The sequence below is a fragment of the Mustelus asterias genome, chromosome 15, assembly GCF_964213995.1.
Source record: "Mustelus asterias chromosome 15, sMusAst1.hap1.1, whole genome shotgun sequence".
In the NCBI taxonomy this organism is placed as follows: domain Eukaryota; kingdom Metazoa; phylum Chordata; class Chondrichthyes; order Carcharhiniformes; family Triakidae; genus Mustelus; species Mustelus asterias.
Window position 1 is genome coordinate 86,500,619 of NC_135815.1, and position 18,830 is coordinate 86,519,448.

At 39.3% G+C, this 18,830-nt stretch overlaps 1 protein-coding gene across 2 annotated transcripts in view; it reads right to left on the reverse strand.

Annotated features, from left to right (window-relative positions):
• Positions 1–3,039: 3,039 nt before the first annotated feature.
• Positions 3,040–18,830, reverse strand: part of rmnd1 (required for meiotic nuclear division 1 homolog) — an 85,495-nt gene continuing 69,704 nt past the window's right edge. For both annotated transcript variants that reach the window (XM_078230283.1, XM_078230282.1), the window contains 5 exons: positions 18,468–18,544; positions 17,042–17,162; positions 9,554–9,670; positions 4,698–6,213; positions 3,040–3,610 (listed from right to left, as the gene is read on the reverse strand). In XM_078230283.1, the coding sequence (XP_078086409.1) occupies positions 6,181–6,213; positions 9,554–9,670; positions 17,042–17,162; positions 18,468–18,544 (348 nt within the window). In that variant the 3' untranslated portion in view covers positions 3,040–3,610; positions 4,698–6,180. The remainder of the gene's footprint in view (positions 3,611–4,697; positions 6,214–9,553; positions 9,671–17,041; positions 17,163–18,467; positions 18,545–18,830) is intronic.

The following is an 18,830-nucleotide window of genomic DNA, read 5'->3' on the forward strand; positions in this document are numbered from 1 at the left end:
TATCTTTCCTAATGCCTTCCTTTCTGGCCTCAGAAGCTTCACTCTACAGCAAAGACAACTAGCCAAAGCTCTTCTATCATCCTTTTTATCTCCATTGGCTCTCTGCTCTTTTTGTAGTCATGGTCCACTCTGTCAGTAGACTCCTCCCTACCTACTCCTGCAACATCCTCCAGCCCTATATTGCTGATGTTATCCTGCATTTTTTTGAACTCTGTCCTACTGCTCCTGTTCACTACCGAATGTAGTTGAGGCCAAAACATTGTCTGATTTCAAGAATAAATTAGATATTGCTCTTGGGGCTAACGGGATCAAGGGGTATGAGAGGAAGGGGGAATCAGGATATTGAATTTGATGATCAGCCATTATCAAGATGAATCGCGGAGCAGGCTCGAAGGGCCGAATGGCCTCCTCCTGCTTCTAGTTTCCATGTTTCCCTGTCTCCATTCTATTGGTAGAAGGGCCTTCAGTAATCCATGCCCCACACTTTGGAACTCCCTCTTTAAACTCCTCCCTATTGTTAACTCCCTCCTCAACGTCAAAAGCCTTCTGAAAACCCAACTTTTCAACAATACCTTCAGCCTCTCTCTCCTGCTCTCTGCACCCCCAATGGATCTGTAATTTGGTACATGACAATGTAAATGTAAGTTGCTGTTGTTACTATACAACTCAAGCTGGAGTTGTGCTGCCCATAAATCAAATTCACAGATGATTAACATATTTAAATAATAAACTTGCATTTAGAGTGCCTTGCCTGACTTTAGGATATTCCAAACTGTGTTATAGCCAGTGAAAGATTTTAGAAGTGTAGTCACTATTTAGTTCACCAACAAAGTTGTCCAAGGTGACCGAAAGACTGAGTAATTCCAAAAAGTTCACCTGAAGGAAAAGAAATGTGAAAGTTGCGATGTGTAAAATGGTATGTAACAGTATAGACATACAATGTATTGTATTTTATTTTCAGTTGAAACAATTCAAGATCGGAAATATATGGCATTTTAAAGGCACGGTGGCACAGTGGTTAGCACTGCTGCCTCACAGCGCCAGGGACCCGGGTTCAATTCCCATCTTGGGTCACTGTCTGTGTGGAGTCTGCACGTTCCCGCCGTGTCTGCGTGGGTTTCCTCCCACAGTCGGAAAGACGTGCTGGTTAGGTGCATTGGCTATGCTAAATTCCCCCTCAGTGTACCCGAACAGGCACCAGAGGGGATTTTCACAGTAACTGCATTGCAGTGTTAATGCAAGCCTACTAATAAATAAACTTTACTTAAAGGTTTAACGTGCAAGAAGGTAATGCAATATTTAATAAATCACAGCATAATCCTAAATTTCATGACTGATTTCTGAAGACAATTTTCAAAATATTCAAAACAAGAAAACTTCAATTATTTAGTCTTCAACTTTAATCTTATTTCAATAATTTGAAAGTTCCCACAAGTCAGCATATTTAGCTTCTTCTTCAATACAAAGGTGTCCATTAACAACAACTGACGAAGAGTAGCATGTTGATTAATTTCAACGAAGCTGCTGTCTTCAGTATTGCAGAACAGGTGATAGTATAACAGCCAATGTCAAGAAGTGGTATGTAAATTAAATGACCTCCATTCTTCCCATTTTCAGATAATGCAGGATGAGTTAGCCTCAAGGGGAAAGAATCATACAATTCCTACAGTGCAGAAGGAGGCCATTCGGCCCATCAAGTCTGCACCAAATGAAATCCCACCCAGGCCCCATAACACCATGCTTTTGCCCTAGCTAGTCCCCCTGACACTAAGGGGCAATTTAGCACGGCCAATCCACCGAACTGGCCACCTTTGGACTGAATATAGACTGGTTGGAGTTAGAGTAGGGTGCCGTACCTGAAATGATGTCCTTTCTCACATCAAAATTACAATTTTGTTCATTAGATTTGTATAAAAAGAAATAAATCCGACAGGTGATATGGACCAAAAAAGTATGAAAGCCAGAATTTAGCTTCAGGAGGCTAGAAGAAGTTTCTGCCTCATATTTAGGTTAGATGCTAATTTCAGTTCAATTGACGATGTAAGATACATTTACGCTAATTTCTTCCATGAACAAAGCTGACAAGTAATCACTTGCTCGTCACAAGGACCCAATTCCCTTTTCTCTACGTTGGTACCATAGGCAAGACAGGATATGCAGAATATGATGGAGGCACTTGGTCTAACATGGCTACTCATTAAAAACTGGGGAGATACAAGCAGGTAAAAACAATTCCATCCTGATGAGCTTAACATTAACTTTCCATTTTTTTGGGCTGTGTGGGGGTGAGGATAGAAAGATGTACTGGTTAGGTGCATTGTCTATGCTAAATTCTCCCCCCCGTACCTGAACAAGCGTCGGAGTGTGGCGACTAGGGGATTTTCACAGTAACTTCATTGCAGTGTTAATGTAAGCCTACTTGTGACATTAATAAATAAACTGTACTTAAAGGTTCAATGTGCAAGAAAGTAATGTGCAATATTCAATAAATCACAACATAATCCTAAACTTCATGACTGATTTCCAAAGACAATTTTCAAAATATTCAAAGCAATAAAACTTCAATTATTTCGTATTCAACTTTAATCTTATTTCAATAATTTGAAAGTTCCCACAAGTCAGAATATTTAGCTGCTTCTTCAATACTAAGATCCATTAGCAACAGCTGATGCAGACAATAAGTTGTATAAACTTGTATTTGAATTTCCATCGTAGCAAGATTGCAATCTTTGACTAAAGAGCAAACTATAGACCTAAGGAACCATATACTTGTTTTGCACAGAAGAGAGACAGGCAAACTGTATTTCTTTCCTCTCACCAACTAAGCAGAAGTGTTTTAAATTATTTTTAAAGTAATCTTGTGCCATGTTTTCCCAAATCCTTGATAAAAGCCCAGGTTTGACAAAGGGTCATCTGGAGTCGAAACGTCAGCTCTTTTCTCTCCTTACAGATGCTGCCAGACCTGCTGAGATTTTCCAGCATTTTCTCTTTTGGTTCCCAAACCCTTGTAATAACTTGCTGCAAATTCACACTATGATTAACTCAGAAGGTTAGTTTATTTCACATTCAAAACCTGGGGAGGAGTATTCGCCAGTTCTAACTCCACTCCACACATACAGTAAGGAGGTATAGAAACAAAAGGTTTACAACTATGGATAGTAACAGTACAAGAACCGCAGAAATGAATATTCGTTCACATGATTTCCAAAGTCCGAGAAAGCACAGTCCAAGGTTGTTTTCTTCCTGGCAGAGTTCAGTCCCGATGGGTTTCCGGTTGGAAATGAGAATATGAAAATCCTTTAAACAAACGATGCTGCAACATGATGGGCTTTCTGTGCTTAGACCGCTTGGCAAGCATTGATTAGAGACTTTTAAAATCAAGCAGGCTTCGCCTTTGTGGAATTGAGAGATGGTAACCGACTCCTTGCTCAGCCAGGCTACTGAAGTCTTTCCCAGATGATGTTAAAACAGCAACCCGTCTGTGAGCCCAAAGCTGCAATATTAAAACAGTCCAAAAGGCCAGAGGCTGGGGTCCTGTTACATGACCCATTACTGGTTAATTGCAGCCAAACAATCTGTTCTGTGCTGCTGGCCAGAATCCCATTGTTCCCTGTAGAAGAGAAGGTGGCTATTAGTAGCTCTTTTGGTATAATGAGTTTCGATCTTTTCTTTTGTGATAGTTCAGATTGGGGAACCAGTTCATCTGCATTTCCCCCACTTTTGTTAATCACTAGGGGTCAGTACAATAAAATGAGAGATTCCACAGATTGCGAGCTGAATTCCTTTGTTCTTGCAACTCTTGGTGATAGCTTCCAGAACAAAGGGCCAATCCTATCATCATGTGACTTGTAGCAGCCATATTTCTTTGGTTCAGCAGTAAGTCACTTTTTAAAAAATGGCAAAAGAATAAAGTTTTGGATTTTTTTTCAGGTCATAAGGACCCAACAAACCGATGATTATGAAAACCAAGGTGGCAGGTTGTCTAACGGTGACTAAACATTCAAAGGCATCCATTTTGATTCTGACTGGTAAAAAGCAAATTATGTTCGACCTGATATTCAGAAAGGTTGTTGAAAATGACGATAGCAGAGTTCAATCAATTCTGAGATAAAAGCAAAATATTGCAGATGGAATCTGAAACAAAAACAGAAAATGCTGGAAAAATCTCAGAAGGTCTGACGGAATCCGTGGGGAGAGAATGGAGCCAACATTTCAAATCTAGATGACCTTTCCTCAGAGTTTCATCAGGGCTCTCAGCTCTGACGAAGGGTGGAAACATTGGCTCTATTCTCTCCCCGCAGATACTGTCAGGCCTGCTGAGATTTTCCAGCATTTTCTGTTTTAGTTTCAATGAATTCTGATACTGACTGGTATAGAGCAAATTATTTTCAACCTAATGTTCAGAAAAATTGTTGAAATTGGCAATAGCAGATTTCAATGTGCCTGCAGAATCTATTATTTTTAATGACAGTTTACCAAATCTTGTCAATTTTGAAAAAAAGAGATCACGAGCAAGTCAATTTATGGCAGTTCTGGGATAATTACATTAACATATTACACTGCAGGTCCTTACAGATCACAGCACAATTGGGCTTTCTGCACCTTTTTGGAAAGTTATTGACAACGATGGAATACTTTAGGAAACAATTAGAAGAAAGTAAAGAGTGGAAGGTGATGTTCAAATGTTAATTACCAACCTGATATCTTGATGATCACAGTGTTATCTCTTTGATTCATTATCCAAACAATTGGGCAATGTACACTGATAACCGCAACACAGAGAAGATTTTCTTGCAAAGAAGTTCCAAGAAGTAGAGCAAAATCAATGATTCAGTTGCCGCTGTAGCGAGTGAACTGTAGTGGTTCTTTGATGGTTTTTGGGTAAACTCTTCAGCATCACTGAAGTAGCTACTGACAGTAGCACTGATGCTCATACAAGGTTAAAAAGCAACTCTCCACATACAAGAATGGCTAATGTTATGTATTTATTTCCATTATTATATGCAATGAATTGTGTTCCAGGATAGTTGTGTAATAAATCATCCATTTCTGTAATTCCAAGACATTTGCTTTGCTTGACAAAAAAAAACGGAATAATCCAGTAGTCCAAATTAAGAGTACAAAGTAGATTTCAGTTATCCTGTAATAGTCCTGCTATTTGATCTAAGAAAGTATTGAGCCTCTTATGAAGGATGTTCCAGCCCCTCAGGCAGTATTGTGGACTGTGACTTGCAGGTATCGACTCAAACTATACTCATTGGTCACGAGGTATCAAAGGTTAACAAGATGTCTGTAGAGTCTTCCACATGGGGAGAAAACTATTGCAGAATCTATTCAAGCAAATAACTCTGACAACTAAACATGAGATATTAGTTTTGACAGTAAAACTGATGTGGGAAGTATTTTATATAAACAAATGAGCAAATTTCATATAATGTGTTTAGTTTGTTACATGTCTCTCGCTGAAGAGGAAGGTGTGAAAAATATATTTTCTCTCTTTTAAATTATTTTAAGTCATATTATAAAAAGTATATTTTTCTGTTCCAATAAATAATTAAAGTTGATTTAAATTTGCTTCCTAATGATTTTCTTAAGTAATGGTCTGAACAGCATTCAAGTACTTGTTAAATGATGCAAATGACACCTATGTCAACTGTGGTGTAGTAATGACTAGTATTAAATTCCCAAGCTCTAAAGTAACAGCCCATGTGATGTACCCACTTAGCCCAAGGAACGCACTAGGAAATATTAGTTACCCCGCTTCTACAGGCACCACACACCTGAAAAGTGTCCTTGTTCCATTACATACTCGTCTCAAACATTAGCTGTAAGAAATTGCTACCAATTCAAATTTATTCAGTCTTGGCTCCCACGTGTTTAAAATAAACTAACAATTCTAGTAGTTTTGCTCATTTTCCATTATACATATATAGTCTGCAAAAACCAACACTAAATAGATAAGTAATTGAGAGGAGAAACCAATAATAAATCAAATCAAATTATGGATGCAATGTGCTTCTGTGAATAAACAGAATAGTTTGGATAGGAAGTGAACGGCGCAAAATTTCCCCAGTGATCTGGACATCGAGTGGTACTTGAACCTTTTTGGAGGATATTCCTTATGCTCCACCTGAAGGTACGATTGTTGGTCATTTGTCTTCCAGCTAACTCCAATTTAATTTAAAAAATAACACGTGCAAGTTCAAATAAAACCTGTATCGGAAAGAAAAAAAAGTAGATTAATTCGCTGGCTTGACGATTGCAAAATATTACACCCTGTAACTCACATTGCTTGTGCAATTTTTCTCAAAGGTAGTTAATGGAAAAGAAAAGCCATTTGGCCTATCTTAGTTCATTATTCAGAAAGTCCCTACTGTCCTCCCCATCAGAGTTACCAGCGTTTTAAAAATAATTCTAAAATTTTTGCTCCCACTATGCTATCTAGAAGATCAGTCTATGTGCCTTGCATAATTTGTGTGAAGAACCTTGCAATGTCATTGTTAAATTTGTCTTCATTAGCATTTGCCTTCTGATCTTACCATAGTTTGGAAGGATCTTTTCAATTCACCTCTACTTTTTAATATTTTAAACAGCTCTATGTTTTCTCTCTATTGCCTTAAAGCAAGGCTGATAAGAACTTACATTTAAATAGCATCTTTCACATTCTCATGATCTTCCAAAATACTTTACAACCAATGAGGCACATTAGAAGCGAGGTCACTGTTATAAAACTTTTCCGATCCTTCCTCAACACTAGGGACTGTCTTTTGTTTCTTCTCTGCACAACCTTCGTAGTCTGAATTTTTTAACCTGTTTCTTAAGACCAGGAAGGGCCATGATTCTGAATCAGGTCATACAAGAAAATCAATTTGGATGTTTAAAAGAGCATTTTTTTTTTTTACATATGAAGAAGCAAATGCATAGCTATGGGAATACATTGAGCAGTCCTGTGTACCCAGTGGAGAAACACATTTAAAGGCTCTGCGTATCAGAGAATCTGAGCTACACTGTGCACCTTTATCTCCAAGCCATAATGCTATGGGAATATTTGATTCCCCAATGGGGAAAGGTGGTCAATTGAGATTTAGAAGATAAATAATTGCCATGCTTGACAAAATTGTGGTATAGGTTTGATGGGCCAAATGGGTTACTCTTATTCTGGGATTAAAAAACTTAAGCATCAATTGAAAATTGGAACTTAAAGTTTATTTATTAGTCACAAATAGGCTTACATTAATACTGCAATGAAGTTACTGTGAAAATCCCCCCGTTGCCACACTCCGGCGCCTGTTCGGGTACATTGAGGGAGAATTTAGCATGGCCAATGCACCTAACCAGCACGTCTTTCAGACTGTGGGAGGAAACCAGAGCACCCAGAGGAAACCCACGCAGACACGGAGAGAACATGCAAACTCCACACAGACAGTGACCCAAGCCGGGAATCGAACCCGGGTCCCTGGTGCTGTGAGGCAGCAGTGCCAACCATTGAAAGTTGAAAGCAACCATAAAGCTACAATTTGTTTGATTTTTTTCTTCTTCGGTATTTACATTTAATTTCAATGACTACATCACTTTACTAGAAACATCCAGAAATCTCTTGAGGGACACTAGAAACCGCACAATGAACTCCAAAGCAAAATAAATTAGTAAGTTTATTGCCAATGGGAGTAAGTAATATTTTCTACTAATTCTTGACTGAAAATACTCAAGCCTTTCACTTGCTCGTTGCAGCTAATTACAGGTATGAATGCTTGGATAATTTCTCTTGTAAATGATATTGTTATGCATTAATCTGGCCTTTAGTGTAGCAGCTAGCATTTATTTCTGTCTCACTGCTTCTTGATTAAATTGTTTTGACTACCTTTAAGTATTACTGAGATTATGTAAACTAATTGACTACCACTTAAAAGAGGTTGACCTATCCTGCTATGTATGCATAGCAATATGAACAAATTGTATTAAAATGAACATTTTGACCCTCAACTCAATCGAATTATCAAATTGATAAAGTAGAAACGTAGGAATGCGCAGAACAAGAAAAAAAGCATTGCAATCCAAAATGGCCCTCTCCATAACATTCTGCAAAGTACAGTGGAAAAATACAAATTTCCTCTTGTCCTTGGTTCAATCAATTTCAGAGATTAAAATATCCCTACTAAATTATAGGAGCGATCCCACATTCTTCCACTCTCAGTGACGAATTCATGCTCAATGGGATCAGGGGTCATAAAGAACATTGTAGCCTCCAATTCTCAACCCTGTGAACATGGCTCCCTGCTGGGATTGTGAATCACCCCTTATGTTTCTTCTTAAATATAAACTGTTCCACGGCATGATGCTGAAATACATAATTGTGGAATGTAATATAACTGAGATAAGGTGTAAAACATGTACTCGTGGGTTAAAATGTTTTGTTCAAGAGAAAAATAGAGCCATCAATTTTAATGGGTAGAAAATCGAGAGCTCACTGACTTCCCTCGCCAAATTCCATAATCTGTAATCCAGGTGAGCGAGATGACTGTTGCGCAAAGGGAAGATTATGCTTTTTAGCATAAAGTATCATTGTTGCTAAGTTTGTAACCTGAAGGTACACAATAGGTACACAATTAGGGCGGCACAGTGGCAAGCACTGTTGCCTCACAGCGCCAGGGACCCGGGTTCAATTCCCGGCTTGAGTCACTGTCTGCGCGGAGTCTGCACATTCTCCCCGTGTCTGCTTGGGTTTCATCTGGGTGCTCTGGTTTCCTCCCACAGTTTGAAAAATGTGCTGGTTAGGTGCATTGGCCGTGCTAAATTCTCCCTCAGTGTACCCGAACAGGCGCTGGACTATGGCGACGAGGGGATTTTCACAGTAACTTCATTGCAGTGTTAATGTAAGCCTACTTGTGACACTAATAAATAAATAAACTGAGCATAGTATTCCAGTAAGAATTATGAAAAGATGTGAATCAGTTATTTTAAACGCTCTTCCATCAGGTTTAAAATTTAACCCAGACTGATGGAATGAAAACCCCTTTCACTTGCTGGTTCTTCTAATGCTGAACGTTAATTGTAGTGAAGTCACATTTGACTGTTATGGGATTATGTGAAATGGGTTTGGCCCATCTCAAACTATTTGTAGGTCTGCTTTGAATTTGGCACGACTGAAGCGCTTTACTTGGCGAGGCCTGGAGAACAGCTGGTGTGGGAAGCAGAAAAATTCACACTGGTACATTACAGAGTACTCTTCATTTTGGTGCAAAGGCTCATTGTAGGGCCAGAGTGGAAAAAAAAACTCTGTTTGGCTTGTGTTATAGTCAACATGGGAATGATTGGTGTTATGCAGGGACCCAAGGTTGAAAGTCATTCACTTTTCAAAGTAACCCTTATCTAATAAGTGCAAAATAGAACAGAAATAGTCAATGTTAGAGTTATAGGTAGTGGTGTAGGATCTCTAATAGTTAATTTTAGATTGTTTAGATATTTTGCTGCTGTGTAGAAATCTGGATGAGACTATATTCCATATCCTGAACAATGGGATAACAAGGCTGTTCTGAGCAGCTGCACGATCTACCTCAATGGAAATGAGGATCACAATCATCCATTCAAGGCGTAGTCCATGTTTCTCACTTAGATGGTTTCGCATCAAGTCTGTTAGTTCTGTACAATGCTGCAACTTTTCGTTAATCACCTACAGGGTTCAAAAAATTTGCATTCTGAATGGCATATTCATCTGTTCAAGGTTCACTATAATACTAATTCAGCACAGTATATATACAAATATACCAGTTAGGCACCATTTCATACAGCTTGCTTCTGTAACTCATTTTGCATACTGTTGCATATATACAGACTCTCATGGAGATAAACACATTGGACATTTTGCAAAGGGAGTTCCCAGCTCTGCTAGAGTATAGATTGCACAACTGTGCTGTGCATAGAAGTCAGCATATCTTTGTTACTGTCATTAAAATTAATCACTGAAAAATCAGAAGCATCTGAACTCATTGACTGCATTTCCAATTTGTGTTCTGTGTCAATGTAGAGCCTTGTAAAATTAACCATTCTTGACTACGTATTATATGGAACACTGGAAGCTCTTCACTGAAAAAAATGACCCTATTCTTTTTTATTAGGTGAAAATACAAAGAAATCACGTCCAGCAAATTTTGGTACTTTAGTGACTCAATATCAAGCTGTCCTTGCACAATCCAAATTATGAACATAAGAACAAGACTCTGGAGTTTGTTCCACCATTCAATGCGATCCTGGCTAATCTGGGATCTAACTTTATTTACATACCTTTCCTCCATATTCCTTAATATCTTTGGTTAATTCAGTGGAACGATAGCAAAGCATAATGTTCCTGGACTAATAATGCAGAGGCAAACAACCATGGCAGCTGGTAAACTAAAGTTCCATTCTTAAACAAATTTTGTATAAAAGGTCAGTATTAGTAATGGTAACCTTGAAACTACCACATTGTTGTAAAAGCCTATCTGATTCACTAATATCCTTTAGGGAAGGAAACCTGTTGTTCTTACCCTGACATATATAAATATATAAATAATATATAGTATATATGAGTCCAGGTCCACAATGATGTGGTTAACTCTTAACTGCCCTATGAAATGGCTATGCAAGCTGCTCAGTTAAGGGCAATTAGGGATGTGCAGTAAATACTGGCCTTACCAGTGATGCCCACATCTCATGAATAAAAAAAAATTAACAATTTCAGATTTGCAATTAACTATTGATCTAGCATCAATTTCCAATTGTAGAAGTAAGTTCCAAATACGGTGGCACAGTGGTTAGCACTGTTGCCTCACTGCGCCAGGGACCCGGGTTCGATTCCCGGCTTGGGTCACTGTCTATGCGGAGTCTGCATGGTTTCCCTGTGTCTGCGTGGGTTTCCGCCGGGTGCTCCAGTTTCCTCCTACAGTCCAAAGATGTGCAGGTTAGGTGGATTGGCCATGCTAAATTCTCCCTCAGCGTACCCGAACAGGTACTGGAGTGTGGCAACTAGGGGATTTTCACAGTAACTTAATTGCAGTGTTAATGTAAACCTACTTGTGACACTAATGAATCAACTTAAAACAAATCTTTAGAAAAACAATTGTTTCTTAACTTCACTCCCAAAAGATCTGGTTCTAACTTTTTTATGATGCTCCCTCGTCCGAGATTCCTCAATCAGAAATCATACTTTCTTTCCATCTCTGTACAACCCTTGTGTTTGTGTGAACACTTCTTGTAATTTACCCTCAGTATCATTCTGGTAATTATAAGCTACTTCTTCCAAGGTCAAGATATAATTCCTGGGGTATTGTGTCCAGATCTGCTGAAAACTCCAGGTAAGGTTTAAACAGTACTTTGCACAGCTGCAGCATGACTTTATAAAATGATAGAATGGTCACAGAATAGGAGGAGGACATCTGGTTTGTTGAGCCCTTGCTGGCTCATCAAGAGGGATTTAGCTAGTCCCACTCGCTTGTCTTTCCCTCTGCTATTTTTCTTTCTTTCAGCTACTTACTCAATTCTCTTTCGAAAGCCACAATTTAATTTGACTCCACTACCCCATCAGGCAGTACATTCCAACTCATAGCCATTCACTGTGTAAAAAAGCTTTTCTATATTGTCACCTGTGGTTCTTTAACGACAGTAAGAAGTTTAACAACACCAGGTTAAAGTCCAACAGGTTTATTTGGTAGCAAAAGCCACACAAGCTTTCGAAGCTCTAAGCCCCTTCTTCAGGTGAGTCGCCACTCACCTGAAGAAGGGGCTTAGAGCTCCGAAAGCTTGTGTGGCTTTTGCTACCAAATAAACCTGTTGGACTTTAACCTGGTGTTGTTAAACTTCTTACTGTGTTTACCCCAGTCCAACGCCGGCATCTCCACATCATGACTACCGTTCTTTAACTAACCTAATCTCCAGTGCTTGACCGGATTGCCACTGTCCAGTTCTCTAGATATAAAGACTAGCATTTCAATAGCCTTAAAAAAAAATTTAAGCCGTTTATGACATTTTAATCATCTATGCACATGGGCCCCATGTATCTTTGGATCTTCACGGTTTCTAGCTTGGTATCATTAAGAAAGGTACTCTATACGATTACTCAGTTTCATACTTGTAGCAGTGGCTGATCTCTTTCCTATGTTATCGCATTATCATTTTATAAATAGAATTCTAAGCAACTGAATGATTCCATCAACTATTTGGTACAAAACAAGGTAATCTATATTTACTTCTCAAAATTACATTTGGTATTAAAAACTCATGATTTGCAAAATAGATAAAGAATGGCTGGAACATTCTGGCTGTTCTCATCAGCGGGATCTTCTGGTCCTGCTGACAGCACACCCCCGCTGTGGGTTTCCCAGCGGTGTGGGGTGGATTCAATGGGCAATCCCATTGATAGTGGCAGGACCAGAAGATCCACTGCCAGTCAATGGCACTGAGAGAAAGGCAGCACGGGGAGGCCAGAGAATCCCGCCCAATGTCTATTGATTAATTCTGTGGTCAAGTCTTTAAACACATCCTTCAGTTAATTTAACTAATATTCAACAAGAAAGAAACAGAGTTAAAGTTTTTGGTCAATGGCCTTTCATCAGAACTGTAAGAAGTTAGGAATGTAGTAGTTCTGAAGCAGGTGTAAGCCAGGGAAAATGTATGTGGGAGGCAGGAAAAAACTTGTTTTTCCCTCTAGAATACCATGGCCCACTCTCAATCACTCCCAACGTCTGCTTTTCTCCCTCACCTTCCCATATACGTTCAGGAGATATAACACCTGCCCTTTTATTTCCTTCGTCCAGGGCCCTAAACATTTGTTCCAGGTGAAATAGCAATTGACTTCTATTTCTTCCAACTTAAGATACAATCCCTGTTGTTTACAATGCAGTCCTCTCTGTACTGAGACCAAAATCATAGAATCCCTACAGTGCAGATAGAGGCCATTCAGCCCATCGAGTCTGCACCAACCACAATCCCACCCAGGCCCTATTCCCGTAACCCCACATATTTACCCTGCTAATCCGCTGATACTAAGGGTCAATTTACCATGGGCCAATCAACTTAATCTGCATATCTTTGGAGTGCCACTTTAATTTTCAGTGGCACATTTTAACACATTAATTTTAAAGTGGCACAAATGCCACTTTACTTTTCCATGCCCTTCAGTCATTGTTCCAATGAAACTCACAGGCTTGAGTTTCACTTACAGTTCATAATCATCCAGCGTCAGCTTTGAGCTCAACACCCTTTGATTACAACCACTGCTTCATTTTCTTAGTCAGCAGCTGGTTCTATTTATACCTCCTCTGGACCCATTATTTGTTTCTTTGCTTGCCCCACTATTTTGCACCACCATCCCTGTTTACATTCAGTTACTCCTGTCCTCCACCCAATCACAGATTTTTCTCCCCTCGGCCCCCCTCACTCACTATCGCCTCCTTTCCCTGGCCCTTTGTTTGCTTAAAAACTGTTAAATCTCATACTTTTTCCAGTTCTGATGTAAAACCGCCACTCTGAAAGATTAACTGTTTTTCTCTCCATCGAAGCTTCCTGGCCTGCTGAGTATTTCCAGCATTTTCTATTTTTATCTCAGATTTCCATTATCCAGGTATTTTACTTTTGTCTCAATTATCATATTTTCACAGGATAAAAGCCCTGTTCAACTATTGCATCCCCACTTTGCCATTTTAACTCGAGAATGGAAGTTTATTCTCCACTAAACTAGTAAATTAACAATTATATAGCAAAATCACTATCATGCATCAATAACAAAGGGCAAATTAGTACTGTAATTGCCATCCTATATGACTGGCATGATTTGTATAGTAAGAAGTCTCACAACACCAGGTTAAAGTCCAACAGGTTTATTTGGTAGCACAAGCTTTCGGAGTGTCGCTCCTTCTTCAGGTGAGTGAGGAGTTGCGTTCACAAACAGGGCATATATAGACACAAACTCAGTTTACAAGATAATGGTTGGGATGCGAGTCTTTACAGCTAACCAAGTCTTAAAGGTACAGACAATGAGAGTGGAGAGAGGGTTAAGCACAGGTTAAAGAGGTGTGTAGTGTCTCCAGCCAGGACAGTTAGTGAGATTTTGCGAGCCCAGGCAAGTCGTGGGGATTGTAGATAGTGTGACATGAACGGCCTCAACCGGGATTTTGGGTTCATGTGAAGGAGCGACACTCTGAAAGCTTGTGCTACCAAATAAACCTGTTGGACTTTAACCTGGTGTTGTGAGACTTCTTACTGTGCTTATCCCAGTCCAACGTCGGCATCTCCACATCATTACCTGTATAAACATGGGCTTCCAAGAAAATAAAATACCCCTTACAATTAAAACTGCATATAGTGTTAAATATTAAGCATGGTGCGATTTGGGATTCAAATGATGGTAAATGTTGTCACCTTTGTAGTTTATGACATGATTCTGAGCCCTTCAACCAGGTTATTCCACTGTAATTACTCCTAGGGATTCAGTACTAGTGCCCTGACATTGAAACGTTGAATACAAATAGAAATGCCAGCTTTGTGGGATGATTGGCACAGAAGTTCAGCAGTCAGTCCTTTCACCTCTGGCTCCGGGGTTTAAATCCAGCACAAATATACGAATGAAAGCCTCTTCTGTTTGCTGACTGAAAAGATCTGACCCGGAATCACCTTTTTAAGATGATGATTCTGTCATACAGATCTGAGCTTAACTTGGCACCAATTGGCAATCTCACTCAGAGGTGACAAGGATGACTGGGTGTGAGAAGTAAAAATAATGCTGCAGTAAAGGTGCTCTTCTGAAGTCAGGGTTAAAGCAATCAGTTGACATATAGTAAGGGAAGTTTTCATCTGCTTCTCAACCATGCATATGATAGACAAGTCTGCGTTTAGTTCCTAGTTTGACGGGACAGGATTCCAAACACAGGATGGAAATTCTCAGTCAAGAAAAGTAGTGTCTGAAACATCACTGTTAGTTTTAGATAGTGAATAGCAATCGTGTAGTTTCCCTTTAATTCCTGGCAAAAACACATAGTGGTGCTCTGAATAAAGTAGTCAGATTTTCTAATGTCATAGATGGTACAGAGTATCGGGGCTAAACTTCATTATGCCACAAACTATATCTGAAGACCTGGCAATCTACCTAGCAATGACTGAGCACAAGTGTTATCACACAAGCAGACTTCAGATTGTGCAGAGCTGTACCATCTGTAGCAGGATAAGGTTAAAGTCCAACACGTTTATTTGGAATCACGAGCTTTCAGAGCACTGCTCCTTCCTCAGGTGATGCTTCTTTTTCACCTGATGAAGGAGCAGTGCTCTGAAAGCTCGTCATTCCAACTAAACCTGTTGAACTTTAACTGGTGTTGTGAGACTTCTTACTATACCCACCCCAGTTCAATGCCGGCATCTCCACATCATCTGTAGTGGGGTCAACTGGAGTTCAACACTTTCACTGGCAATCAAGATCACCACTGCTGTCAACTTATCTCTTCAGGCTTGCATAGGATCATCTGCACCATCAGCCAATATGTTGCCCACACATATATCAAATACACACCTCACTCAGCAGTTTCAGATTCTTTCCATTGAAAAGCAACTAGTGCATGTCACCACTGCCCAATTCCATGTTATCGCACAGCACAGAATGTCCTTGCTCTTCCTCCAGTACCACCACCTTCTCTTACCCAATTGTGCATCCTGAATCACTGGGTCTACCATCTCAAACTTACTACCTGCATTTTCTGGGATGTGTGTAGCTGTGCTAGTACTTGAAAAAGTTGTCAAGATGGTTCCAGGGTTTTGTCAGGCACTTTCTTTTCCTGGGTCACTTCTAACAGCTGACAGGCTGCTTTTCCAGGCCTGAAATGTCAATGGTCTTGGAGATGACCTGAGTTACCCGAGATATTCCTTGGGTTTTTTAAAAAACTGTTGTGTCAGAATGTGAGTGACCAATTCATAATTGCCCTTGAAAACGTGGTGGGAGATGTTCATAAAAGTGAATGACAAGATGTTTATGATCATTCAAGATAGCAAAGGACTTGTGATTATTATCCAAGAGGCCTTTACCATCTTTCCAATTATGTATGTTACAGACAGACCTAGAAATTCTTCCAAAGCAGGTTCTTTAGAAGAGAACTACAAAACCCAGCATAAACTTTGGCTTATTCTGGCTTTTTGGCCTGTAGATACTGTGTAAACAAAATGGTTTAAAAATCAAAAAGAGGTTAACGATCCAATGCAACAGTTTGAGTTTTAAAAGTGGTACAATGTTGAAGGTAAAATATTAAGTTTTTGAATATGAAAATGAAAGCTGGAATTCTAAGTCAAGCTTTAAACCGTTGTTTTGTACCTAGGTGCTTTCGGTTGCAGTTCATCCTCTGAAAATAAGTGGAAAGCAAAGTTGACAGCAAATAGACATATTCTGGTGTGTACCAAATCTATTTTTCCCACGTACAATGTGAAATTTTGTTTAATACTCATATTTATTGCAATCCTTGAATGAGATTGCAGTAGGAATTCCTCATTTTGTTTAGTAAAACCTTGAGCTGAAATCCAAAGTATGGCAATATATTCATCTGGTGTTGAGCTCTTCTACAATCATGTCCACTGAGATGCAAGTACTAAATAATACGAATATGGTGGCCTAACCCTTCTCTAATCACAAAGGCCGCAATACAGTTTAAATGGCAAATTCAACCTCCTTGGACCTTGGTCAAACACTCCTTGGAGACTACATTTCCTCTGCTGTACATCTGTGATTTCTCTGTAAGTTCTTTCTGCAGGTACACAAACATCATATGCTGATAACTATCATTATTACATTTATAAAATGGAACACTGTCAAAGCTGTTATTTTTGTGTATTGGAACTTTTGAATGACTACTGCTGAGAATAAGATGTACAATTTTGGAAAAATTGTAGCAATAGCCATGACTTGTGGAGAAATTTACACATCTCCTTTCATCAAAATCTACTTGAGTAGCTTCCCCACTGGCAGCACAGAGTTGTTTCTATTCTTTCTACACAGGGTAGATTATAGCTTGCTACCGTTTCTCAGAACACACACCTTTACACGTCGGTTAATGTTCAGAAATTGGCAAGTTTTATCATACAGCTGTTCCAGGTTCTCTCTGTCCCAGTAAAAATCAGGGGTCATCAGGAGATCTGAACTCAAATTTATACGGTGTCTGAAAGAGAACAAAGTTAGGATAACACCAGGCAGGTTAGAGTTGTATGAGCCACTGATTCCTTATGTTAACATTTATGAAACAATTCAGAAAGGTTTTATACGCGAAAAGAATATGTAGAAAATATATGTCCATAAGGCCATAAGATATAGGAACAGAATTAGGCCATTTGGTCCATCGAGCCCGCTCCGCCATTCAATCATGGCTGATATGATTCTCATCCCCATTCTCCTGCCTTCTCCCCATAGCCCTTGATCCCCTTATTGATTAAGAACCTATCCAAGAAAAGTGTGATATAAGAATGCTTCTCCATTATGAAAAAGTTAATTATTTGAAAATTAACCCAATATTGTACCATTTAAACTAACAAATACACAATCAATTCTACCATTTGTACTTATGTTTGGTATATGGATTTCAGGCAGTTGTCATACAGAGTGTACCCTATTTTAGATTCCTATCATCCTAAAAAAATTTAATCTCGTCAAGCTTCTGAACGTGTTCTTCATGATAACAGAATGTCTTTTTTGTTGTTATCTCTGTAGATGTTTAGAAGATAATTTGTTTTAAAGGCCTGTCTAATGGATTTCTGTCATCAGTTTACTTTCCTGTAACGCTGCTCTGGAAGCATAGACTCTTGATAGTAAATGCCAAGATACATCAGAGATAAGCTCACCAGCCAACGAAGCATTGCCAAAGAAGTAGATTTTAAGCAGCAACTTAAGGGAGGAAAGAGGGGCCTTGGCAGCTTAAAGCCATTGTGGGACTTTTGTGGGACAATTAAATTTGGGGATGTCACATGAATGTAGCCACTAAATGTTTCTGTGGATAAGTCAGGTTATTAACTGGAGAACATTTCGTTCTTCACATTCAGGTACCATTCCCTAAGAGGGCGTTGGCGACCATGGACTTCCGTTGGATTGGTCCAAGATTACGTATGGAGAAGTACTGCAGTGGTTTGCTGCTGCCTTCTGTAGTGCGACTGATCAGGAAACTCTCCCACTCTTCCTGTTTGCGGTAAAGCCTAGTGGAAGGATTTACAGGCTAACAATCAACCTATCTGGCCATGTTACAAAAGCACCTCCCATGGCCATCATGTCCTGAAGCGGGACTGGAACCCAGGACTTCCGGCCCAGAGGTAGAGGCGTTACCACTGCACCACAAGACCTCTCTGTAGAACATTTAGTGTAGTCTTAATGATCTTTGAGTTGCTACAAAATGAATTAGATATAAAGAATGATATATAATACATTTACTGGCGGCACTTCTGAAACAACCTAAAAATTTCTGCTTTACATCGTTTACCTCAAAGCAAACAGTTCACCAATTTTCTGCATGACTTCAGACCGTGAAAGTTTCACTTGTTTTCCTGCTTTCAGCATCTGAATAGAGTGGAGTAAAAGGCAAAATGCTGTGAAGTTATGTGAACATTTGATGGTATAAATCTGACTATCAGAAAGAATCAAGTTTATACATAATGTATCAGTAAAAAAATCTGAGTTAAAGTTAAATCCATGCTGATTTGGCATGTTGGATGAAATAGAGTTGTATTTAACTGTAACTGAACTTATTGGGTGGCACCCAGAGGTTAGATTTAGATCTAGAGTTGAGAGTTCGGTCATCCAAACATGCAAGAAGTTTGGAGCTGAGGCAAGATGTCTCTCAGGC